This window comes from Argentina anserina, chromosome 2 (assembly GCF_933775445.1).
Source record: "Argentina anserina chromosome 2, drPotAnse1.1, whole genome shotgun sequence".
Classification (NCBI taxonomy): domain Eukaryota; kingdom Viridiplantae; phylum Streptophyta; class Magnoliopsida; order Rosales; family Rosaceae; genus Argentina; species Argentina anserina.
In genome coordinates, this window is record NC_065873.1 from 23,052,112 (window position 1) to 23,079,057 (window position 26,946).

Sequence of the window (26,946 nt, forward strand, 5' to 3'; positions counted from 1 at the left end):
AAGCAAAGATTTGAGAGTCATTGAAAATCTTTGACTGAATTTTACATTTACTGATGGTTGAAAAATCTCAGTTTTCTAGAATCAATGAATGGTAAAAACCATTTGACATACTATTGATTTTTTGGGTCCTTATTTATGTGATCACTGATCATCCTCACTATATTGTGGGTTTCTGTTACTGACATATTAGTAATTACTAGGATCAGATCCATCATGATCATATGTTTATTTTTACTTAATCTTCTTCATAAATTGTTCCTACATAGTTTTGGTAAAATAAATGTTGCCTACATGCTAGCACAAACTCTGAGATTACATATGAATTGCTGCAAGAATTGGTTGAGTATGACTATGTACAAGAGGCTAATTATGTGTTGTTGTGGTTGGTCTCTGTATAACAAAGATGGGAGATAACACTGCTTCAAGGGACCATATTCATTCCAACCCAGCTTTTGATGTTGCTGTTATGGAAGGAGGCTCCAAGCTCTTTAATGATGATGGTCGTCCCAGGACTGGTAAGTTTCTCTTTGTACTTATATATCTAATGTAGCATGTTAAATTTAGAGCATCCAATTCATAATCATAAGAAAATAAGTGAAGATGCCTGAGCTTTATAGAATGTGACACGATCATAATTCACGATTTGGGATTTTGTTATTAGACTCCTACTCTTTACTTTTGTTGTTTTATGGATCAGGAAATGTTGTGACTGCAACTGCTCACATAATCACTGCTGTGATTGGTTCTGGGGTGTTGTCATTGGCTTGGGCAATTGCTCAGCTTGGCTGGGTTGTTGGTCCTATTGTGATGGTCATGTTTTCTGTAGTGACCTACTACACTTCATGTCTTCTCGTTGCTTGTTATCGTGACCCCGTCTCTGGCAAAAGAAACACTACTTACTCTGCTGCTGTTCGAAACCACCTTGGTAAAATTCTGCTAAACACTTTTATCTTTTAACCATATGACAATGTTGTGTCTTCCTCAGAATTTCTGTTCTAAATATTGTTACTATTAATTGTGTTTGTTATGATCTCTCAGGTGGATTTAAGTACAAAGTTCTTGGAATTGTTCAGCGCGTGAACCTTTTCGGAACTACCATTGGCTACACCATCACAGCATGTATAAGCATGGTGTAAGTTTCATTGTTCAAATTCAAATGAGTGCTAGGAATTGGTTATTACATGTTCTTTGGCTAATAAAGGATTTTGGTATGTGATTAATCAGTGCAATACGAAGGAATTCCTGCTTGCATAAGCATGGTGCAGCTGCACCATGCCTGGTAAACAGCAACCCCTACATGATTGCTTTTGGCATCACTGAAATTATATTATCTCAAATTCCAAATTTTCACGAGTTGTCGTGGCTATCTACTATTGCTGCAATCATGTCATTTACATACTCAGGGATTGGACTTGCCCTTGGAATCGTTAGAGTTGCACGTACGAACCTACTAAACTGAAATTTTTTCAATTAAGATTCTTAATACTAAAGTAACTACAACCTTACTTTTTCTGCTTTAAAATCTCAGAAACTGGAACAATCAAGGGAACTCTTTCAGGAGTAAGCATTGGACTTCATGTGACTCAGGCCGAAAAAGTATGGAGGATCTTCCAGGCACTTGGTGATATAGCTTTTGCTTACTCATTTGCTATCGTCCTCATTGAAATTGAGGTCTGTTTATCCTTTAAGATCCCCATACAAAGTTACTTCCTTTTGAACCGTGAATCTTACACTAAACATGTTGTATGTAACTATTGCAGGACACGGTCAGATGTCCTCCAGCAGAAGCCAAGACAATGAAGAAAGCTAGTACAATTAGTTTATCAGTGACATCCGTTTTCTACATTTTGTGTGGTTGCTTTGGTTATGCTAGTTTCGGAGATTTAGCCCCTGGAAACCTCCTCACCGATAAAGGCTTCCTTAACCCGAGTTGGCTTATTGACGTCGCCAATGCTGCCATAGTTATCCATCTTATTGGAGCATACCAAGTTTTCGCACAGCCCCTTTACGCATTCGTTGAGAAAAAAGCAGCACAGCTTTTCCCACATAGTCATTTCATCACCAAAGAAATCGACATCCCTATCCCTGGTTTCAGTTACTACAAGCTTAACCTCTTCAGACTGGTCTGGAGGACACTTTATGTGATTTTAACGACTTTGTTATCCATGATCTTCCCGTTCTTCAATGGCGTGGTTGGATTTCTCGGCGCTTTGGGGTACTGGCCTATGTCAATATACTTCCCTGTGGAGATGTACATTGCGCAAAAGAAGATACCAAAGTGGAGCACAAGATGGCTTTGCCTTCAAATTCTAAGTCTTTCTGTGCTGGTTATAGCTTTACTAGCTGCTGTTGGCTCGGTTGCTGGTGTGGTTGAGAGTCTCAAAGATTACAAGCCATTCAGGACCAGCACTTGATTTGTTTAAATTTTTACTCTTTAGGTATGCATGTTAGTCACTAAGATCAGAACCTATGTATGTCCCAGTGCAAAAAAGAATGGTTGCAGAAGACCCTATTAAGTTTAATGTTTTGAAATAGGTTTGATGAACATGTGTTGATTGCTATGGTACCTTGCTAAGAACCATTGATAGTGCAGATTGTCAATCATCCACTGACAGAGACAGAGTCTACACCATCCGATGATTGCCTAGCTACGAGTTAGATCTAACAGAAAACGATGCTTATATGACCAACTAGTGTCATACGCGCGCTCAAATCATTTCTCTCATGAAATTTGTATGATTAGAAATCGTGTGGATTCCACTATTAGGGAAGTTGCTTCCCAGCCACAACTCTTTGACACTTTCTAATTCAATCATGTTCTTCGTGAAACAAAACTTGCGGCAGAGCAATTTAGTTTCCGATATCAAGATGTTGAGAATTCGAAATATTTATGTTTAAGCAAGAACGTACTTCGTTTTACTTCAATTGTTTGATTTATGGGGTCTTTTGATTTTCATATTTACTTATTCCCTCACATTAACAAAGTAATTGGTCCAATGTTGAATAATGTAATGCAAATTATACTTTATCATTGTGTAGAGTGTATATTTAGTAAGAAGTAGGCCTTCTTGAATTTACATGTACGATAAAAACCTACATACATAAGCTATTCTTTTGCTTTGTGAAATGCGTAAGTTCTTTTATCATGATCTTTTTTCTTCTTAATCCAATTGTGTTTTTGTTTTGTCTTGTTCCCTTTTATGAAAGTTGGACAAGTATCAATCGAGAGGAATTAAGTTCTTAAAAATGGTCCCTTCGGGGACATCCGATAAAAAGTTCTTAAAAATGCCCATACACACAACTAGGCTCACAAAGCTGAACTATTGACAATGATCATATTGCTATCTGGGTAATCTCAACTCAAGACCCATGAAAATTCCTACTTACTGGGTTCGCCTTTATATCCAAAAACCATTGAGACTGACTTCTGATAGTTACATTCCTTATGCCAGTCAATTCTGAAACATATTTTCCTTCAAGACTCGAAGAAGTTCATTGTATTTTTAAAGATCACTTATATATAGAAATATTCTGAAATTTAGTCCCTGGTATATTTTCACCTGTCCAATAAGTTGTCAAAATTCCACCCCAAAAATCGAGCGAGTGTGGTTGATTACCCTAGTTAGTGGGGTCTTGGTTCCAACACTATGAGTATGTGTATTTTAATATCACCATCACTGAAAAGACCACCTTGACTGGTAAATAATATGCTCTGAAGCTTTCTATGGTGTTCTGGGAATTAGTATTATGAATTACGGGAGAGAACCATATTCATTATTCTCTGGTGCAGTAAGGGATGGACGTCAAGACTCACACGTGGGAGTTCTTATATTCTGATTTGTAAGGTGGTCTTTTAAAGAAGATTGATTAAACTAAACCACTGGTTTAAGTAGCTCTCAGCTCTACTATATAAGGGAGGCTGGTTCATCCAAGAGAAGCACAGCAACAAAGTAATACCCATCTCTCCTATTTCCTCTAATACAGTTGCAGCTGTGGCTTAATTTCATCACACAGAGGAAATCATATCCAAATAATGACGGTAACGCTCTTTACTGTGCTTGGTTATTTCAATACGTACTAGTCCTTTAAATTTCAGCTACTATATGACATGCATGCATGCATGTTAATGTTATCAAACCTATCAATCATTCGTAAACGAATTCGAAGACGAGTTCTTTACATCGAACGTTCTGGTAGACATGCATGTAGTTTTCATCGGCTAACATTTGGTGGACGCTCAACTTTCTAAAACCAAAGGCATATGAGTTGTACATGCAAAACTTTTGAAGTGTCACTACACGTACCAACTTATCACTTATCACCAAAACAAAGCCATCCCTAAAAAGAGGCTCGGCCTACTAATCTGGGGCTCTACCTCTCATTTTCAGTACAGTATAGAAATTACGTGTTGGTGTTGAAAAGGAGAAAACGGTGTGAAAGTGGGTGAGTGGCGGGTCAATAAAAATCAAAGGTAGGGGAAGATCTTGGAAATCTAAGAAAGAACAGAGGAGACTAGACTAGTCAAGTTGGTGATGAAAATGGGGGAGGGTACAGGGCCAGAAGAGTTGGGGACATCGATCGGTGCCTTTTTGGTGATTAAGCCACGTGGAGGTTCTTGCCTCAAAGGGCTATATAAACCTCTGTCTCATTCCTATTCTGCACATCGTATTCAATTTACTAAACGAGCATTAAACACTCTTACTGACTCTCCCACTGCCATTTTTGCTTATAGCAGAAACCTCATTAAGGTTCTCAGTATATCTGTGGTTCTTGTTTTGTGTGTGGTGATCAAAGCTCATAACTAGGCTCACTTTCATTGAGGAACAATACCCCATTTCTTTCTTTAGCAGTAGGTCTTTGTTGGCTCTGCATATTTAAAAACGCTTGTATTCTGTGTTTGGTGTCTCTCTCTGTAAAAGATGGGTGATAACAAGAACCAGATTCTGCAACACAACCAAGTGTTTGACGTCTCACTCAATATGCCGCCGCAGGGAGGCTCCAAGTGCTTTGATGATGATGGCCGTCTCAAAAGAACTGGTAACTTTTGCTTCTGCAAATGTGAATATGCTAAGTTTTAGCCTATATGTTAGATTGGGTGGTGATTCTATGGGTGGTTTGTGAAACAGGAACTGTTTGGACTGCAAGTGCTCACATTATTACTGCTGTAATTGGGTCTGGTGTTCTATCCTTGGCTTGGGCAATAGCTCAGCTTGGATGGGTGGCCGGCCCTGCTGTCATGTTCTTGTTCTCTTTGGTGACTTACTACACTTCAACTCTGCTCTCTGCTTGCTACCGCTCCGGCGACTCCGACACGGGAAAAAGAAACTACACTTACATGGATGCTGTTCAATCCAACCTTGGTAAATATTTAAACAGCAGTTCTATCTTTTGGGCCATGTAAATTTTGGGAAAGGTCTAGCCTTTTTTCTCAACAGTTGTAAAGGTCAAAGATTTATTGTGGTAATCTCATTTTCCAGGTGGATTTAAGGTTAAGATTTGTGGATATGTTCAGTACTTGAACCTTTTTGGAGTTGCCATTGGATACACTATAGCATCATCCATTAGCATGATGTAAGTGCCTCATTTATATCATGAACTTGGTGATGTAATCTGGTTTAAATTAAGGATTTACTGTTTTACTTGGGCTAATGAGGATTTGGTGTTGGTAAATAAAACAGGGCAATCAAGAGGTCTAACTGCTTCCACAAAACTGGTGGAAAAGATCCATGCCTTGTCAACAGCAACCCCTACATGATTGCATTTGGCATAGCAGAAATCATTTTCTCACAGATTCCAGACTTCGATCAGCTGTGGTGGCTTTCCATTGTTGCGGCAGTCATGTCCTTCACTTACTCAACAATTGGACTTGGCCTTGGAATTGCTAAAGTTGCAGGTACAACATCTAGCTCTATGATTTTAAATCTGCAATGAGTTGCTTGTATGATTACTTTGTACTTGTAAGGCTGACTCTAAACACAATCTTTTTCGTATTGTTAGAAACTGGAACAATCATGGGAAGTATGACTGGAATAAGCGTTGGAACTGTGTCTGAAACCGAAAAGATGTGGAGGAGCTTCCAAGCTCTTGGCGACATAGCTTTTGCCTACTCTTACTCTCTCATTTTGATTGAAATTCAGGTAAATATATCCTTTACATAGGACATAGTTTTTAAATTTAATAGTGAATTATGCATGTAACTAACCAATTAGTGCATAATAGGACACAGTTAGATCTCCACCATCTGAAGCCAAGACAATGAAGAAGGCCACTATAATTAGTGTTGCAGTGACAACCCTTTTCTACATGCTATGTGGTTGCATGGGCTATGCTGCTTTCGGTGATTTGTCCCCTGGAAACTTGCTCACCGGCTTTGGCTTCTATAACCCATACTGGCTCTTAGACATTGCCAATGTTGCTATAGTAGTCCACCTTGTTGGTGCATACCAAGTCTACTGCCAACCTTTATTTGCTTTTGTTGAGAAAGCAGCAGCAAGAAAGTACCCCGATAGCGAATTTATCTCAAGAGAAATCAAAGTCCCAATTCCTGGTGTTGGCCATTGCAACCTTAACCTCTTCAGATTGGTGTGGAGGACTGCCTTTGTGATTGTTACCACTGTAATCTCTATGCTACTCCCATTCTTTAACGATGTGGTTGGACTTCTTGGAGCTTTAGGATTCTGGCCATTAACTGTTTACTTCCCAGTTGAGATGTACATTGTGCAGAAGAGGATACCAAGGTGGAGCACAAGATGGCTTTGCCTCCAAATCCTAAGTGTTGCTTGCCTCATAATAACCATAGCTGCTGCTGCTGGCTCAATTGCTGGGGTGATTTCTGACCTCAAGACCTATAAGCCCTTCAAGAGTTAGCCAGTTCCACCATTAATTAGCATTCCTTGATCAAGGAAAGAGACTTGGTCATTAGGGTCAAGTCCTCATGTTCATATAACTAAAGCTTCAATTGGTGATGTTGTTAGTTACTTTCTGTATGCGTCGTTTTCACTGTCTTCAAATGAAGGAAAGGCTTTGGCCATGTATGTATGTATTTCTCCAAATCAATGAAGAGTATTTCCCAAGTTACTTACGTTATTTTCTCCACATATTAAGAATCCATTTCATCAATTAGATTACTCCCCCACTTCAAATTAGATACATAGAAAATTGTTTCATAGGAACCACTAAGAGTGCATAGTCTTAGACACTTATTACTGGAACTAAAGAAGGTGAATGTGAGCCGCCCAATGAATCAAACACCAAGTGCTGCCATGGTTGATGAGATAGCATAGTTAACTTATCAAATGGTTTCTATTTCTCAGCTTGAGACCCCAGCTTCCTAGACCTAAGTGACACTATTGTGAAAGTCCCCTCTGCTTTTGATACAGAGAATAGGAAGAGATAAGTTGGTGTTACAACTTTCATCCAGTAACAGCACTAAAGACCGATGAATCAATGACTCACACAGTCCCACTAGATATTAAAATGGTTAGTATAAAAACCCATTAACTTAATACCAAACCAAACCAAACCAAATTACCTGGCTTTGGCCCATTAAAAAGTAATTATTACTTGTGTGTCAAGTAAATTCTCCAACCCCATGACTATAATGTGTAGGTAGAGAAAATATTCAACTGACCACAATTGTGGGAATTGATCCTGAAGTTGCATCATGACGATAAAGATCTGAATGAGTCCCACACGAACAGAACCGCCGTGCAAGAACTTCTTCCATGTTTCCCAGATGTGCTTTAAAAATGCAATGAATTAGCAAAAGTTATATGCAGATTGCTATATTAATATACACAAGTGTACGCTTTCCTTCAAATTCTGAGATTGCACGTTTTTAATGAACAGAAAAAGGGATTAACTCAACTGAAAGTTGGATCTGGATTCTGGACGCATATGGATTCTTTTAGAAAATTCACAAGGGCTAGACAAAATGTGGAAGTTTTATAATTGCTGTGATCATGAAAATCTTGGCTTTTTCAAGTCGGAAATATCAAAAGGGTGAGGAGACATCCTTCTTGGTGAAAATGATGATGCATGACCCCTAGTGCGCTGCCCATTCATCTATACTGTCGATGGCTGAATGCCTAAACTTCCTATGAAATGGAGATGTAATTTGGTATATGTTTTAGTCAGTCCAAAAATATAACTTATCATTAATATATTTCAACAAAATCATTATTAACACAAGAACACACTATGTACGTGATCGAAGTTAGTGGGAAGTTGGCTGCTCCTGGCTGCCAGCTGAGGAGTGTGGACGGGAAGTGGTAGGACCTCTGCTTTACCATGGATGTGGATTGGATGCTGCTATACAGTGCTGATCGAATTTCACTTAATTTTCTGGTAAGACCTGCAAGCTAGTTTTGAACTTTAGTGAGTTGCCGGTGGGCGAAAACTAAAGAAATATAAAGTGCCCCTTTGTTTTCTAAAAGAGTTAGTTCTTTAATAGCAACGGGGAACCAGAATATAATTTCTAAGATTCAGGAGAGATTCTCCAACTTACTGTAAGCCCTACTTACTGATATTTCTAAGTCGAACTCAATGTTCATGCTGCAAAACTATGTCTTATATATGCCAAATGGGTATACTACACTAGTTTACTTCATATTGGAAAACTTGTGTGACAAGGATTGATGCGGGAGGAGGTATAGAGGCCAACAAGCCTTCAACCCTAGAATGACAGTTCACAAGCAATAATCACTTGGATAGAGTTTTCGAGTCCACTAGAAAATAAGAGAAAACTCTCACAAATGAATATTCTACAGTACCAAATGTACATGATGGAACACATCCAGAGCCGAGGCAAAAGAAATCTACTTGCACAGTTACACATATCTTCCTGCTACTGTGAGTTCGCAAAGTGCTTTGATTCACATCTGCCGCTTCTTGCAACTGAATACTGTCAAATTGGGCCAGGGCTCAGGTATAAAAGATTAAGCCAATGTTTTATCAAGTCGACAAACACATCTCCACTAAAATATATATTTTTATATGTACTTGAACCGAAACCTATTATTACTCTGTAATTGATGCAAACAAATTGATATGCTGCTAAAATTTTCAGGTAACATAGGTTAAGAAACCCTTACTCAAGAATACATTGAAATTTGAAAGGAAAAGGAAATTTAAGAAACATAACAGACATAAAGGTTAACTTGTACTTGCATACACAAAAGATTCAAAGAATATGAACTATAAAGACTTTTCTATTCCAAAAGAATTATCATACAAACGTACATACAGGTTCCAAGTTTTGATTCAGCTTCATCAACGGTACAGCAGTGAAACAAGATACATATAACGTGACGATGATCATCAAAATAAAGTAGGAGAGGGGGAAGATGCCAAAGGTGGGAAGAAAATACTGGAGCAGGTTACAGTATAAGGAGCCTCCCTGTTTCCACTCTAAAAACAATCTCCGTGTGAAAACTACCAATAATTTACAGAGCCATGAACAAAAATAGTATTCTTACTGATGATTTTTCAGAAAAAATAAATGAAGTCTTTTTTTATTTCTAAAAAGACACAAGCAAAATTCATCACACGACGCTCTAAAGCTTCAGACCAGTATTTATATCACACAACGATGGATGGATCTTCCTTCCCAATGGGGAAGCCTCATTTATGTTACACGGAAGCTCCAAAGAATAATTTGTCACAAAATACTATGAAAGTTCCTCCTTGTTGAACTTGGTCCAAGCTTCCTGTTTCAGAATGAAATCATTTTTGTAAAGATGAAAACAATTACAGAACGTCAACGTAACAACACTTAGAAAGAATATCAATTTGTTATAAGTCTTTCCTTTATCGAGTAATGAAGGCAGCGTGTAAATATACAAGGACAATGTAAAACATTATAAGATTATTTTGGAATCTTGCAAGCAGACAAGTACTTGAAGAAGCCGTTAATGATGAGGTCTCTAAATAACAAAACATGATACTGCTACGATATAGTTGATGAGATCATAAGGGTTACCTTAAGAATATCAAAAACCTTCTCTGCAGTATATTTTTGTTGAAGACTAGCTCCTTTCTGTTGAACCTTATCTGGATGAACACACAATGTGGCCTTTCTATAAACTTTTTTAACTGAACCAGAAGTGATCAAATCTGTGAGTGAAACTGGCTCCCATCCACAATCAGGCCAAAGAACCTGTACATCATACCAGAAATGAAAGAAATTAGTTGACAGCGGATATGTTTATGTTGAAGATGCAAGATATGCAGCCCTACACTCTAAACCAATTCAGAAAATAAAGGTAAAAACCTATATGAGAAAGTTATGGCAATCTTTTGGTGAAAGAAGTAAAAATGTTTGATTATGATTTCACTATACAAACTTCGATTTCTTTATCTGATCAAGCATCAATTATTACAAGAGACTGATATTGGGAATCAGTTCCTTGGCCAAATTGGTATTTATAATTTGGTGACATCTGGTGATTGAAGATGGGTATGAGAAGGGAGAACAATTTTAAGGGGGCAAAAGCGGTTCAGAATAACATACAGATTGTAATGAAGACAACAATGCACGCATATTCCCTTCTTTCCCTGCAGCCCATCCTTTTATTTTAGCATCCATAATCTCGGCGATTCTCTGCAGAGAAATGATAATAATTAAGTTTAAAAGAATACAAGGTTATGATGACATACAGAAAGTCAGACAACATGGATTAATTAGAAAACATTTTCAGTTTTGGAATAGAATCATCATACATCCTGAAAAATACATAAACAGCAAAGGGAACATAAGAAATACTACTCACACGCCTCTCTTCCTGCTCCTGCTGAGTACGCATATCACGTTGATTCATATCTGCCACTGCTTGCAACTGAAAAATGACAATTCAAACTGTCAAATTGTGCAAGGTGAACATAAATAGAAGCCAGAAATTACATCAAGATTAATAGGGTAAGACACCTATCCACAGAAACATTGTCTGTTTTCTAGAAATATAGCACCAAAGTAACTATCAAATGGTTAAAAAGCAGTCACCTGCTTGTCATATAACCTATATGACTATGTAATAGATGCTAGCATTATGTTAAGTTGCTAACATTTTCAGGTCACATAAGCAGTGGAGGAACATATAATAGTGAAGGGACCCTAGATTGCTAGATTGAGGGCAAAAAACAAAAGAAGTCGTTTACAGTCAGATGACTTTAAGATGTACCAGTACAATATGTATTATTGGCTCTTTACAAACATACAGAGAAATAATAAAGAATTAATAAGGCAGCCTGGAAAAGTAAAGTGAAAAAAAAAAAAACACGAACCGCGCGCTCCTTTGTTCTCTGGTATCGTCCCAATCTAGCTTTTCGTCTTTCTTCACTTTCACCTTCAACTTCCTCAAATTCTGCACCCATTGGGGAAGCTGATGCAAACAAAGGACATCATAAATCAGTACAAAGAAGGTATAATTGCAGGCTCTGAAGTTGAGTTGAATAGTCAATTACCTCCATCCAGCGAAAAGAGGTCATCAAAAATACCACTTGCAGAAGGGGACTTCTTCATGCTACCTGAGGTCCTAGAAGAAGTCTTCTGGGGCGTAGGCCCTCCTCTATTGTCCGTCGGTGCATCAAACAATGGGTCCTGGAAGTTGCATCAGTTAGTAGCGAACACATCCACTAGTGTGCAAAAGTAGCATATTTACAAAAGTAGGGTGCTCACCGCATTTTTAACCCTTGACTTTGGTACACTACTGGATCGAAAACCGGGGCTGAACATGAAATCTAGATCATATCCACTTGGTTTACCATTTCTGGTGGCTGAAGATTTTACCCCTTCGTTACGAGAAATAACTCTGGGAGCGCTACTTGGCACCCTAGCACTGGCAAAATTCTCAAGATCATCTATAGAAGAAACACCAGGACTCCTTTCTGCAAGTTCATGAAAATGTCATAAGATAGAAGTAATTTCCTTCTAACTTGAGGCAGCATAAGAACCTTTCTCACCCTTTGAAACTTGTGCTGCTTTTGGGGGTGCTCTCAAATTTGTAGAACTATTTGACGAACCACCCTGTTTTGCACCTCCAGAATTACTCATCTTACCAAACTGTTCCAGTCCCGAAAGATAATCTAAGGAATCTGCCGCCGTTGAACTTGAAACTGATTCAAAGACCCGAAAGGGATCGTCCATAGTTGAACTGAAGTGTGCTGTAGTGGATTTAACAGTTGATTGCGGTGTACGACTTTCCCTGAGAAACTCTGTATCATTAGTCACGCAGATGACAAATATAGAAACACTTCAACCACATCATAACATCCCTATACAAAAACCTTCCTATAAAATGCAAACCTGATCACACACGTCTTATAAGAAATCAATACACCTATAACCACATTGTAACAAGCTACATTTCCATAGCTCACCAACAATCACAGAAAATACATGCAGTATGCTGAGACAAGATTCGGACCAAAAGACACATCTTTATAACTAAAACTGAACTAGTAACAAAGCTAGAAAACTAAATTCTACACATAAGTGATCAAACACTTCCATCAAAACTAGCATAAACATAAATAACACCATACTTGGAAGCAGTGCTAACACCAAACCCAGGTAACAAATCATCAGAAACAGCTACATTCCTCGCCGCCGCACCCTTCCTATTCCCACTGCTATTACCAGTGTTCATACTCTGCAATCTCCTCCTCACTCCTCCCAAATCACCCAGCAGATCATTACCCTGAGCAGCACTCTGTTTCGGCGCCGCCGCAAACGACCCGAAAAAGTCATCTTCCCTCGCATTACTCTTCACCTCCCCGCCGGAGCTCCCAAACACATCAAAGCCGTCGCCAAACGGCGCCGTATTGGAACCCGAGGCCGAAAACACGGAATTCAAATCAAAGTCGGAGACTTTAGTGGCTCCGGTGAGGAAGTCGTCGAAGGCGTTGAATCCGCCGGAGCCGGAGGAGGAGGATTGGGAAAAGAAGCCGTTTTGGTCGTCGAGAAATGAAGCGTAGGAATTGGAATCGGAGGAGGACGTCGTTTGGGGGTTGGTGGAGGTGGGGGGTGGTCTTCTGGAGGCGGCCATCGGAGCCGATTTGCCTTGGGGTTTGAGGCCGAACCTCTCCGTGAGAACGCCGAATTCGTCCATGCTGGGATGAAGGTGGGATTTTTGGCGGGAGGGAAGAGGGAAAGATGGGAGCTTGGGATCGGAGAACGGGGATGAAGGTGGAGATGGGAATCTGGGTCGGTGTTAAATTTGGAGCGAGAATTCTAAGTGGCGGACCACGACCATTGACACGATGATCAATCGAGGTTTTGGTCTCTCTTTTTTTTTTTTATGGAAATAAAATTAGCTGGTGTGTTCTAATTCTTTGTCGGTGAGAAACTCCAATCAGTACTCTGCTGCAGAATGGCAATGGAGTACATTTTGGTTCTTCACTGATGAAATTATTCTATTGCCTTTCTTTTATGGTGCTTTGTTGAAAATTTTACACGATGAAAGTTTTGCCACGAATTATGGCTTTCAGTTCTGTGCATTAAACATTATCGATCAGTGAAACAAAGGAAAATTAAACCAATATATGATTCAGTAGTTCTTGTCTAATTGGGTTTGTTCGGCAATTTATTTAAATTTGAATGTAATTACTAATTACACGGTTGAATTATTTTCATATTGGCTCGTCATGACGAGATGTCATAATACATGCCACTAACGTACTTACATTATTCGATCAATTTTTAATAATGGGAAAATTCTAGTATACATCAATGTATGTTATACATCATATATCTGACGATCGATATTATTTTATGAGGGGGTCAAAAAAATAATATCCGTTGTCAATCGTTAAATGTGCGATGTATAACATACATTGATATATACTAAATTAACTCTTAATAATGCAGTGATATATGATAATATGAAAAAGGAGCAAGTTGTATCCCATTCATACAACTCTAGATGACTAGCGTTCCAGTCCATTCACAGCTGAGCCTGAGAGCATACTTTAGTCGCATCAGTCTTTTTTTTATACATGGTGGTTTTAGTTCTATAATTTCCCAACCTATAAATCCCAGATTAGAGTGTCATTATGAGCAAGCTGGTGAAGTGCTGCATGATGCCAATTTCGTCCCAGATTAGAGTATCAATGGGACAGTGTTTTTTTTGGTAATGAAAGAAACTTCATTAAGGGACCAGCCCGATCAATGGGACAGTTAATTCTGTCATCACTAATTGGAATTTGGTGCAGTTGTACGTGGCTTCTAATTTTATTATCCGATAAAACTTTTTCTTCATGGCAAACGCCTCTGAAATATAACTACGTGGGAACAATTTTGATCAAGTTCGAGTAAAATTATTTGATTAAATAATTCATCAATCCATTGGCGAACACTTTTGATCGAGTTCCAATAAAACTTTTTGCTTTTATGAACTAGGTTGCTTAGTTGGTCTATCAATTTTAATTTCCAAATATCTGCACAACGCTACAAATTTAATGTTCTTAGAAAATCAAATGAAAACCATATTAGCTATGGCTTAATACGAAACTGACCAATTTCAACCTTGTTAAACAAAAATCATGTCAAACGAAAACATACCATAGATCTAGATAGAATCAACCTTATCAACCCAACGGCAAGATATCAAGCACAACCTACAAGCCTAAATAATGAATTCGAATTTTGTTGACAACTGAAAACTGAACCCTTTAGTCAAAAGCCATTCATCTCTCATATTATAACTCTCAAAATCCCATCCATAAACAATGTTCGAGTTTTATGTTAATAAACAAATTCAAGAACAGTAGTACTACTCAAATTTTTTTACCATAATAATATCGTTAAACAGCTTACCACATACACATTTAACTAATTTTTCATGGAAGAACAAGAACAGAGTCCACAACTTGTATTATAGTACTCTCATTGAAGTGTCAAACATTATTTTAGAGAGTTCCACATGCCAGAAATGCTAGTTTATGACTTAATTTGTTTTCATTAGTGGGAACTGGGTTATTTTGCAGTTGCTGAACTCCATTAACAACACAGTTTACCAATATAAGAACTCCTAAACAAAAACGTGCATGTTTGATTCTTGACCGATCTAGCAGCCAAGGTTGAACCTTTTCACTGCTCAAATATCCAAAAATGTCCAACGCCATTCATTTTCAGACAAACAAGCACATCAACCAAGATGTGCGGCACCACCAAAACCTTCACATTCTGCTTCATCTTCTTCATCTCCATCACTCTCAACACAGTTGCAGCTGCTTCATCATCATGCCCCATTGATCTGAGCTACGTCGAAACCTTCCCATGGGACACCTCCCTCTGCCTCACCCCAAACGCCACACACTGCTGCCAGACCCTCCTCAGCCTCTTCGGCGTCGGCCTCTCCCACCACCTCAACCAAACCTCCACCTTCCAGCTCCCCAACTCCACCGTCTCCGCCGCCTGCCTCTCCGATTTCCAAACCAAGCTCTCATCTTTTTTCCTCGTCCCCACCTTAGTCTCCTCGTGCTTCCAGAACGCCACCCAGTTCGTCGCCAGCTCTTCCAGCTGCGCCGGCATCCTCACCGTCGACGACTGGAAGGAGAAAGTAGGACCCATCAGCGCTATAGACACGTCATGCAAGGGAGACTTACAGGGGCTCACCAGGTGTAGCTCTTGCCTTGATGCAGGGATGGATGTGAATAACCGGTTAAGTGCGTTGGGTCCAAACAACACCAAGTGCTTCTACTTTGCTGTGTTGTATGCTGCTGGGATTGTCAACGAGTTTGGTCCAGAGGATCCCAGAACTGCGGCTTGTATTCTGGGGCTGCCTCTGTCCAGCTCAGCCAACAAGAAGAGTGATGGTCAGGTGAGCAAGAAGACACTGCTGAAGTGGGTGTTTGGGGTTTTGGGGGCTATTATTGGGATTTTGCTTGCTGTTGGGGTTATTGTCATGTATAGAAGGCATGACAGGAAAGGGAAGCAAAATGCTAGGCATGAAGAGTATGTGAGTGGCTTTAGAGCTAGTTTGTTGCCTAATTCTGGTGCTAAGTGGTTTGGGATTGCAGAGCTTGAGAAGGCCACTGATGGGTTTGCTCAGAAGAATATGATAGGCCAAGGAGGGTATGGGGTTGTGTACAGGGGGTCACTTGCTGATGGGACTCTTGTGGCTGTGAAGCAGATTCTTGATATGGAGGCTTTGGATTCGAAAGGCGATGAGGAGTTTTCGAATGAGGTTGAGATTATAGGGAAGATTCGGCATAGGAATTTGCTGTCGCTTAGAGGGTGTTGTGTTACTAGTGATGATTTTAGAGGGAAGAGGAGGTTCTTGGTTTATGATCTTATGTCAAATGGGAATTTGAGTGACTATTTGAGTAATAGTAAGAGGAGACTGAGTTGGCCTCAGAGGAAGAGTATCATACTTGATGTTGCAAAAGGCCTTGCTTATTTGCACAATGGGATCAAGCCTCCTATATATCACAGGGACATTAAGGGGACTAATATACTCTTGGACTCGGAAATGAAGGCTAAAGTTGCTGACTTTGGTTTAGCCAAGCAAAGTTCAGCAGGGCAAACTCACTTGACTACTAGAGTTGCAGGTACATATGGTTATTTGGCGCCAGAGTATGCTCTCTATGGACAGCTTACGGAGAAGAGTGATGTTTACAGCTTTGGTATTGTGATTCTTGAGATCATGAGTGGGAAGAAAGTGCTGGACACATCGAATTCCAGCACGAATATGAATTCGGTTGTTTTGATCACAGATTGGGCGTGGATGCATGCGAAAGCGGGGAGTGTGGAGGAGGTGTTTGATGAGACATTGAGGGAGGAAGGGCCAAAGAGTGTCATGGAGAGGTTTGTGAATGTTGGGATTCTCTGTGCTCATGTTATGGTGGCTTTTAGGCCTACCATTTCAGAAGCATTGAGGATGTTGGAGGGTGACATTGATATTCCTAAGTTACCAGATAGGCCAATGCCACTTGGGAATGAGTCTTATAGATCTTCTTTCGGGTTTTCTAGCATTTTGGAAAGTGAAAGATCAAGACCCAGCTTTAGTTCCAGCATTATTACTTCAAGTCCCCAACATAGATTGAAATAGGACACTGGGTTGTTTGGTACATGTGTTAGTATCATCCTAATCTTCTGTTTATCTGGGATTAGGCATTCTTTTGTACATCGTTGAATGTTGACTGATGCAAGAAATTGATGAAATTACAAATTTCTTTTCAACAATGTTTCGAACTGTCAAAGTCTCCATCTTTCTTTTGATTTCTGCCAACCCTCTGTTGATGCATAAGGAGAACTAGAATTGCCTAAAGGAAAAAACTAAATCAAAGCCTTATGGTTGGCCTCTGGCCATGATATGTTTCTTCAAAGACAGTAGTAGCTCTAAGATAATTTGCAGGGGAAATTAATTAGTTAGTGTTTGATCAATCACCAACTTGGAATCATATTCAGAGACTGACTAATTGACAAGTAGCGGCTAAGAAGATGCCTACATGATTTGATTAATTAGTTGAAAGCAGCTAGTAAATTAATGAAATGTATGTCTTGCTAATCGACGACTTTGTTGACCACAAATGGTTGAAAGCAGCGTGCTCAATGCCGACGACGATGAAGTCATATGCAGAGCAAGGGGGTGAGGTCGAATTCGTAGAGCACCGCCTTATCCATATCAACGAAGGGTAGTGGCGGGGTGAGGATGATGGAGAGTGTCTGCGATTACGAAAAGTGACTTGAGGGATTGGAGGATGTGGGTTTTGGTGAGTGATTTGGGTGGGGATGGAGATTCAGAGGGGGAGCTACTCAGAAATCGCTTTGGCCGCCTAAGAAAGAGGAGGAGATAGGGGATATGAGCCCATGATTATGTTACCTATAGCAGGGAGATGCAAAAAGTTGCAGACCTCGTTTCCAGAAAGAGGGAAGCTTAAGAAAATGAGAATATTTCTTTTATTTGGTTTGGACAAAAATGAGATAAGGTCTTGTCTCGGGTCGTGGGCATGGGTTGTGGCTTGGGTATCGGATTTAGAGTTTAAATTTACAGTGTTGTTTGTGAATAGTTGCATTAATTCGTTTTAATTTTCTATTAGTGATGTCTAGCAATTTAATTTAAATTTCTGGATAAAGTTTAAAATTTGTATGTAGAGAGTTCGCCACGTTGCACAATATGCGGTTTTTTCTATTCGTATGCAAATAAAGTTTCCCACGTGCCACAATGACGACCACATGGCACAATATGCAGTTTGCAAATAATTCAATTATTTCTGACCATATAAAAATTATTCGTCAATAGCTTCGACGACGTCCGTAAAAATCACCAAAACTTATTTTACATCCAATAATTAGCTCAATCCATCCATTAAAAAAAATTGAAATTTTTACCTCTGTGCGATACCAGTGCCCTTAGGTAGAAAGATATATGTGGTTGACAGGTTTGAATAGGGCTCGTCAACAGGCCGGGTCTTAGTACATTTAAATAAGTGACGTACCGGGTCGGATCGGGTATTTTCACAAATATGAATATTCAAGCATGCCCACCTATAGCGGGCCTTGCTGGTTTTTACGGGCCAAGTCTTGCGGGATTGTATTAGAAAAAAAAACATAACACTCTTATTTAAGGGTTTAGAACAATAAAAGAATTATTAGAAAACATTCTAATAAAAGTCACAAATAAATTATAGTTTTGAAATATTGTCAATCGACACTAGTAGATGTGATCGATATAAATATTTATGGACCATGTAAAATTTTCGTCCATTTTGAACATGGTTTAACCGTCCGAACCTATTATCAACAACAAAAAAGGCGTTTTAACATAATAAAACCTCATTCACGGGGGATTTTCCAAATAAGTTTCCTCGTTGCGACCACGTAGGATCGGTGACAAAAATTAGGTGATTTCAAATGTGTCAATAGTTTTCGACATTCGCATATTGGTAATGAGTCATCCCTTAGGGCATATTAGTGGTGTTTTTGGTTTACCAGAAATTCCGACGTTCAAACGAGATCCGAATTAGATGAAATTTTTATAAGATTAATAAATATATACCGATCACATCGGATGGTATCGATCGATCCCGAGAAGTTTTCTTCATATAGTGGCTTTATAATGCAATAGTTTTATTATAAACCTAATATAAATTTTATGATACATTAGTGGACACTTCGGCGATCGACAATTCCAGTTCGAAATATGGTTGATCGACACCAGCATATGTGATCGGTATATATATTTAGGGAACCCGTAAAAATTTCGTCCATTTTGGACATGGTTTGACCGTTTGTATCTACGGTCAACAAAAAATGTGTTTTGACATATTAAAACCCTCATTGACCGGGGTTTTGCCAAATGAGTTTCCCTGTTGCGACTGCGCATGATTGGTTACAAAAATTATGTGATTTCAGATATGCAAACAGCTTTCCGTGTTCACATTTTGGTAATGGGTCTTCTCTTAGGGCATATTAGTGGTGTTTTTGGTTTACTATAAATTCTGACGGTCAAACGAGGTCTGAATTGGATGAAATTTTTACAAGATCACTAAGTATATATATCAATCACATCGGATGGTGTCGATCGATCCCGAGAAGTTTTCTTCATAAAGTCACTTCATAATGCGATAGTTTTATTATAAACCCAATATAAAGGTTATGATACATTAGTTGACACTTCGGCGATCGACAAATCTAGTTCGAAATATGGTCGATCGACACCAGCAGATGTGATCGGTATATATATTTAGGAAACCCGTAAAATTTTCGTCTGTTTTGGACATGGTTTGACCGTTCGTATCTACGGTCAACAAAAAAATGCGTTTTGACATATTAAAACCCCAATTGACCGGGGTTTTGCCAAATGAGTTTCCTTGTTGCGACCGCGCATGATCGGTTACAAAAATTATGTGATTTCAGATATGCAAACAGATTTCGATGTTCGCATTTTGGTAATGGGTCTTCTCTTAGGGCATATTAGTGGTGTTTTTGGTTTACTATAAATTCTGACGGTCAAACGAGGTCCGAATTGGATGAAATTTTTACAAGATCACTAAGTATATATATCAATCACATCGGATGGTGTCGATCGATCCCGAGAAGTTTCCTTCATAAAGTCACTTCATAATGCGATAGTTTTATTATAAACCCAATATAAAGGTTATGATACATTAGTTGACACTTCGGCGATCGACAAATCCAGTTCGAAATATGGTCGATCGACACCATCAGATGTGATCGGTATATATATTTAGGGAACTCGTAAAATTTTCGTCTGTTTTAGACACGGTTTGACTGTCCGTACCTACGGTTAACTCAAAAATAGGTGTTTTGACATATTAAAACCCCCATTGACTGGGGCTTTGCCTAATGGGTTTCCTTGGTACAACTGCGCACGATCGGTGACAAAAATTAGGTGATTTCAGATATGCAAACGGGTTTCGGTGTTCGCATCTTGGTAATGGGCATTCCCTTAGGGCATATTAATGGTGTTTTTGGTTTACTGGAAATTGTGACAGTCAAACGAGATCTTAATTGGATGAAATATTTACATGGTCACTAGATATATATACCGATCACATCGGCTGGTGTCGATTGATCCCGATAAGTTCCCTTCATATAGTTGCTTCATAATGCGAATAGTTTTATTCTAAACTTAATATAAAGGTTATGAACTTATGATGCATTAGTGGACAATTAGGCAACCGACAATTTCAGTTCGAAATATGATCGATCGACACTAGTAGATGTTATCAGTATATATATTTAGGGATCCCGTAAAAATTTCATCCGTTTTGGACATGGTTTGACCGTTCATACTTACGGTTAACAAAAAAAGAGGTATTTTGACATATTAAAACCCCATTGACCGGGGCTTCACCAAATGAGTTTACTCGGTTTGACCACGCACGATCGGTGACAAAAATAAAGTGATTTTAGATATGCAAATGGCTTTCAGTGTTCACATCTTGGTAATGAATCCTCCCTTAGAGCATATTAGTGTTGTTTTCGATTTACCAGAAATTTTGACTGTCAGACGAGGTCCGAATTGGATGAAATTTTTACATGATCACTAAATATATATACCGATCATATCGGCTAGTGTCGATCGATCCCGAGAAGTTTCCTTCATATAGTTGTTTCATGATGCCATAGTTTTATTCTAAAATAATAGAACATGTATGTATAATATTTTTTTATTTGCCGAGCTATTACAGGCCGAGCCTTGCGGGCTTTTGGCGGGTTGGGCCGGGTTTCACACCTCTAAACTATGCTCGACTCTCTACCCACAGAAACCGGCTTTGGTGTGCTTTCTCGCGGGTTGAACTGGGTAAAAGCTCATCGGGTTTGCGGGTCTCCGCGGGCTTTTCGGATCTACGGGTTAAATGATTAGGCCTAGGTTTGACCAGTGTTGAGACAAGGGTAGACCGTGTTAGTATTTTCACAAAATATCTCGTTAGTACATTAGTAACGTCAAAATTATTATTTTTTATTTTGTACTTTTTATTCAATAATATCAAATTTTATATATGATCAAATAAAATTATTGTCTCCTTACTAATATTGTTGAACTTTTTTCAATGGGTATATGAATAACTAGACAACCTAACACCAATGTGTGAAACTTTTTTTTTGTCTAATCACACCGTTTGATGTCCTATGCAAGGCATAATTGACTACACCGTTTGATGTCTTATACAAGGCATAAGACGTTCGTTGTATAAAATTCACATGTTCTCATCGTCATTTGACTATAAGTCAACTCTATATAACCTAAACACCCACTACAAGGATTCACGCCACAAATAAAATAAATGTATGATAGATAGACATTATTCTAAAGTACATGGCATCATGAGTGTGTGGGAATTTTCAGAACATTTTCTGGGCACCTGAAGCATATATATATTACGAATTTTTAAAGGCTACCAAAACTGTTCAAAGGCTACCAAAACTATTTAAGACCTTGAAGATTTAAACCCTCTTTATCATCCAACCTACGTAAGAGTAGCTGTTCCACCCGAAAATAAAATTCTGAACATTTTTTGACGGGTGAATAAAGAAAATTATTTTGAGAGTATAATAATCTTAGATGAATTTTTTAAACATCAAAACTATTTATAAATAATTTTTTTGGTGAGATTAATTGAAATAATTTGAAAACGGTTTATGTGGGCATCATAGTGACACATGGAAATCTTTTTGTCTGCAAACAATTGTTCTAAAAATTTATCCAGAAAATTTATATTTAAATCAAATTGCTAACATCAATAAAAGAAAATTATAAACTTATAAAGTAATTGGGTTAAATTTTATAAACAAAACCCTAAACTAAAGCCCAAACCCTAAAAAAAAAAACCCATAGCATCAAACCCGATACCCGACCCACTCCAGGCCCAACAACCTACCATCCAAAACTAAATAACCATACAATTAGAACCATCTCATCACTTTTCCCTTCCCTCATCTTCGATTCCAGAAAGAGGGACTGAGGGTCTGCATCATGGCCTCTATCTCATGTTCCTCCTCATCTACAATTCTTCTCCTCTTCCTCCTTTGAATATTCCCACCCAAATCACCCATCGAAACCCACATCCTCAAGTCCCTTTTCGTAATCGCTGCCACTCTCCCTAATCCTCGCCACTCCGCCACTCGCCGCCGAGATGGAGAAAGCGGTGCTTTATGATTCAACCTCACCCTCCAGTTGCTCCCTTCGACTTCGTCTCCGTCGTCCCCATCGGCATGGAGCACGGACCCGACGTCGACAACTCTATTCTTCAGCAATTTAGGCCGTTATGGTGCCCGATTTTGTGAAGTGGAATAACCGGAAACCATGGAAGGATATGAAGGTGATTAGTACCGACGAATTAAGGAAGATGATGGAGGTGTTTGATGTTGAGGGTATGAAGGAGAATTTCACCCCCACTCGCCACGCGCTAATTAAAGCCCACGTTAGCCGATCTCTACAAAACAATTGACGTGTCAAAATACACGGTCTAGATGCCCCGCCCATATGCACGGGCCGTGTATGGAATAAGTTTCGCCCAAACAGACAGTAACTAACAGATAATATCCCCAAACAGAAAAGCAATAAAACTCAGACCAAACTAGGACCTCCACCAACTGCATCAGCCGGCGGGCAAGGAAGGCCGTCATTTTGGAGAACAGAGATCAAGGAGAGTGGTGGCACTGAAGCCCATCGCAGAGGACCCACATTCCTAGAAGCAAGCGCGGCAGCTGCATGAGCAGCTCCATTGGCTTCTCTCGGAGCCCAGTCCAATTGCACTTCTCAAACTTCGACTCTTCTCTTTGATTCTGAAGATGAGAGGGAAGGTTTTCCAATTTTTTGAGATACCAGTCAACTCTTCAATCAAACTCTTTGAATCTGATTCCACTTCAGTTCTATGTAAATGCAGTGACCGAGCCAGATCGAGACCCAGATCGATAGTTGCCCATTCCGCCGACTCAGAAAACGGCTGGCGAAGCTACTCCACAGATCAAAATTCCCTAGTGGTTACGAATTATAACACCCAAAGCAGCGATGGATGGTGACCTCCACGAGGCATCACAGTTGATCTTGTGATTGTCGAGACATGGTGGACTAAATTTCTTTGCCAGCAATGAAACAGGTTGGGGGATAGAGGGGAGCGTGCCAAAACTTGTCTGAGCATCCAAAAACTCAGAGGGTGCCTGATTCACCAAGGAAAGCGTAAAGGACAGGGAGAGCTGTTTTCCCGTGTACACAAAATCGCATCTACACTTCCAAATCCACCACATTGTAAAGCTGCAGTAGGTTGGCTTTATTGCATGTGATTGGGAGTCTTTTGTAAATGTCTATGATCCACTCATCTAGAGTAGTAATGGTCTGTTTTTGTATGAGAATATTAAAACTGGAGCCAAACCAAACAGAAAGCACCCATGGACACAAGAGTAGGATGTGTTCAAAAGTCTATTATTCTTTTCCGCATATGGGGCATAGAGGGGTAGTAGTTAATTTCCTTTTCCACAAGTTGACCATTATTGGCCCAACATTGTTTAAAACCCGCCACAGGAAAAGCTTGATATTTGGAAGGGTTTTGATACTCCACACCAGATTCCATACTCTACTGTCAATACTCAATACTATGGGAGGTAGAAGTAGCAGTGGGGGGATGAACAACATTCTTGTTATGTAGCCAGTAGTAACTCGATCTGGGCTGAGTAATTCCCATCTTTATTCCATGGCCATAAGAGACAATCCAGAAGAATCTAATAAGCTTCATATCCTCCTCTCTTAAATAATGAGAAATATCCCCTAGTTGCCATAAACCCAACTCATTATCAAATAAAGTAGAAACTTTGTCTCTAGGCATAGGACCAGGGAGAATAGACTGAAATAGCCCAATTTGGTGATTAGGGAGCCACCTATCATACCAAATTTGAATCTCATTACCATCTTACACCTGCCACCTGCTACCAACAAGAATAGTCCCTAGCTGCAAGCAAACTAGACCAACTCCAAGAGGCACGATGGCCTCTTTTAGCTGGAAGAAAGAACATTTAGGGAAATATCGAGCTTTCATAGTCATAGCCCATATAGAGTCGGGGAATTGGAGAAGTCTCCAACACTGCTTAGCCAATAGAGCAAGATTGAATTCATGAAGATCATGAAATCTCAAACCTCCATTGCTCTTGCTTTTCCCTAGATCAGCCCATTTTTTCCAATGAATCTTCTCATCACCCCACCAGAACTTGCTCATACCCGAATTGATAGAATCACAAACTGCTTTGGGGAATAGGAAACAAGACATAGGGTAAGCTGGGATAGCCACTGCCTCAGACTTTAAAAGAACCTCTTTCCCTCCCAGAGACAGTGTGTTTTGTTTCCAGCCCTCCAGTTTTCTTTTGACCCTGTCAACAATGTACCCCAAAGCCTCCTTTTTGGATCTACCCCATAAAGTAGGCATGCCAAGGTAAAAGCCAGGGTCATTGACTCCCCTGAAGCCCAACAATTCACTAAACAAACCTGCCATCTGGTTTGGGGTGTTCGGTGATCAGTAGATACTGGACTTCTCCACATTAATAAGTTGCCTTGATGCCTTGCAGTACTCTAAAAATAATTGCTTCAACGCCCAGAGGTTAGATAGAGTAGCTTTCATAAGGTAAAAGAGCATCATCGGCAAAGAAGAGATGAGATAGAGTGGGACTCCTCAGACCAATCTTGATTCCCAAAACCTGCTTTTCTTCCACTGCTTTGGTTAAACGTAGAGAGAAAACCTCACTGACAATCATAATTAAATATGGGGAGAGGGGGTCCCCTTGTCTGAGCTATCTGTTAGGGTAGAAGAACTTGCTGGCCTTACCATTGATGACAATGGAAAAAGAGACAGAAGTAACACATGCCATAATGACGTTCACCCAATTTCTAGCAAATCCAAAAGCTAAAAGTGCAGCCTCAAGAAAATCCCACTCTACCCTATCATAGGCTTGTTCATGTCAACCTTTAAACCAAGCTCATTATTGTCTCCACCCTTTTCATCTTTAGATAATGGAATGCTTCATGTGCTAGTAAGATATTATCTTAGATTTGTCTTTCAGGTACAAAGGCATTCTGATTCACGGGGATTAAGGAAGGGAGGCAGACCTAAAGGCGATTAGCAAGAACTTTCGCCAGAATTTTGTATGAATTATTGCATAAATTGATGGGTCGAAATTGACCAATTTTTTCCGGGTCTGGGACTTTCAGAATAAGGACGACATGTGTCCTATTCATTTGTTTCAAACTGACACTTCCAGCCATGAAATCCCTGGTTGTAGTAGTGATTTAGGATGCATGGAATCAGTTGAGGTTACGTGGAAGCGAAGCATTTGGAAACGCGAAAGCGATTTTTTAAAAAAATTAAAGAAGCGGGTGCGTTTTTGAAACGTCTGAATAATAAATATATATTATATACTATTTTTATCTTTTATTTTTTAATTATTTTATCCAATTTTAAAATAATTTTATTATTATTAATAATTTCTTTTCTAAAGCATGATTATCCTTGGTTATAGCAATATTAAAGTTTTCTTTCAAAATTCAAACAGAAGAATGTCTAATACAGTGTGAAGTTATTGGCCACGTGCAAGTCAAAGAGATATCACTAGATAAAATTGAATAAAAAAAGTTCGTCTTATCTCTGTTTCGTCAAGATTTTCTTCATATCTCTCCCCAGTTCTTTCTCTTTTCTCTAACACATTAGATCAATTTATGTTATTCATCTTTAACCGCTTGAAGAAATTGAAAGAAGATAAGACGACAAGAAGAGACTCCAGATATTGATTAATGAAATAGAGGAAGGGAAGGAATCACGCTTCCACCGCGCTTCCAGTTTGGAAGCCAACGCTTTTGCTGCGCTCCCAAACCCTCATTTTCTGGAATCGTGCTTCCGTCGCGCTTCCGCTCCTGCTCCCGTTTCCGCTTTCGAAGCGGGAATCGGTCGTCAAAGCAAGCTTCCGTGCTATGTAGGTAGTGATGATTTCTTGAACAATAGACCAATATCTAGAATAATCCAGGGAAGCCATCTGGCCCCAGTGCTTTAAGAGCACCCAATTGGTGAGCAGCACCTTTAACTTCCTCAAGTGAGACCGGAGCTAGTAGATCATGGTTGACAGACTCAATGACAATACTTGAGACCCCATGTAAAGCAGATCCCCAAAATCTAGGACCATCGGAGGAAAATAACTTGGAAAATTGGGACTCAAACTCTCTTCTAATATTGGCTTCACCAGTAATCCAACCATCAACATCATTCTGAATTCGTAAAATACGATTACGACCACGTCTTTGAATCGTTGAAAGATGGAAAAATTTTGTGTATAGTCCCATTCCGTCAACCACTTGACTCTAGAGCGTTGTTTCCAGTGTAGCTCTTCCATTTTCCAAAGGGTGGATATTTTTTCTGATAGATCTCTCTGATTGGTCAAATGGGTCGGCACACTGAGCCTCTTCCAACTCCAACAAAGACTCTTTTGTCTCCACTTTGATA

At 39.4% G+C, this 26,946-nt stretch overlaps 5 protein-coding genes across 5 annotated transcripts; 3 read left to right on the forward strand and 2 right to left on the reverse strand.

Moving 5' to 3' along the window:
• The first annotated feature begins 403 nt into the window (after positions 1 to 403).
• LOC126782322 (amino acid permease 3-like) lies at positions 404 to 2,414 on the forward strand. The gene is made up of 6 exons (XM_050507539.1): positions 404 to 515; positions 698 to 925; positions 1,039 to 1,132; positions 1,225 to 1,439; positions 1,529 to 1,671; positions 1,761 to 2,414. The coding sequence occupies exons 1-6, from the start codon at positions 404 to 406 to the stop codon at positions 2,412 to 2,414; spliced, it is 1,446 nt and encodes a 481-aa protein (XP_050363496.1).
• Positions 2,415 to 3,940: 1,526 nt separating this feature from the next.
• LOC126782319 (amino acid permease 3-like) lies at positions 3,941 to 7,095 on the forward strand. The gene is made up of 7 exons (XM_050507537.1): positions 3,941 to 4,039; positions 4,920 to 5,037; positions 5,127 to 5,360; positions 5,478 to 5,571; positions 5,679 to 5,893; positions 5,998 to 6,137; positions 6,220 to 7,095. The coding sequence occupies exons 1-7, from the start codon at positions 4,034 to 4,036 to the stop codon at positions 6,865 to 6,867; spliced, it is 1,455 nt and encodes a 484-aa protein (XP_050363494.1). The 5' UTR covers positions 3,941 to 4,033; the 3' UTR covers positions 6,868 to 7,095.
• Positions 7,096 to 9,180: 2,085 nt separating this feature from the next.
• On the reverse strand, positions 9,181 to 13,353 carry LOC126782314 (auxilin-related protein 2). Its single transcript, XM_050507533.1, has 9 exons — positions 12,541 to 13,353; positions 11,959 to 12,200; positions 11,675 to 11,883; positions 11,461 to 11,596; positions 11,281 to 11,378; positions 10,770 to 10,835; positions 10,511 to 10,600; positions 9,980 to 10,156; positions 9,181 to 9,707 (listed from the first exon to the last, which is right to left on the reverse strand). Exons 1-9 carry the CDS (start codon positions 13,104 to 13,106, stop codon positions 9,669 to 9,671), a joined length of 1,623 nt encoding a protein of 540 aa, XP_050363490.1. The 5' UTR covers positions 13,107 to 13,353; the 3' UTR covers positions 9,181 to 9,668.
• Positions 13,354 to 15,039: 1,686 nt separating this feature from the next.
• Positions 15,040 to 17,176, forward strand: LOC126782312 (probable receptor-like protein kinase At1g11050). Its single transcript, XM_050507530.1, has one exon. It carries the CDS (start codon positions 15,153 to 15,155, stop codon positions 17,046 to 17,048), a length of 1,896 nt encoding a protein of 631 aa, XP_050363487.1. The 5' UTR covers positions 15,040 to 15,152; the 3' UTR covers positions 17,049 to 17,176.
• A 7,199-nt stretch (positions 17,177 to 24,375) lies between these two features.
• On the reverse strand, positions 24,376 to 24,951 carry LOC126784203 (uncharacterized mitochondrial protein AtMg00310-like). The gene has a single exon (XM_050509685.1). It carries the CDS (start codon positions 24,949 to 24,951, stop codon positions 24,376 to 24,378), a length of 576 nt encoding a protein of 191 aa, XP_050365642.1.
• Positions 24,952 to 26,946: the final 1,995 nt, after the last annotated feature.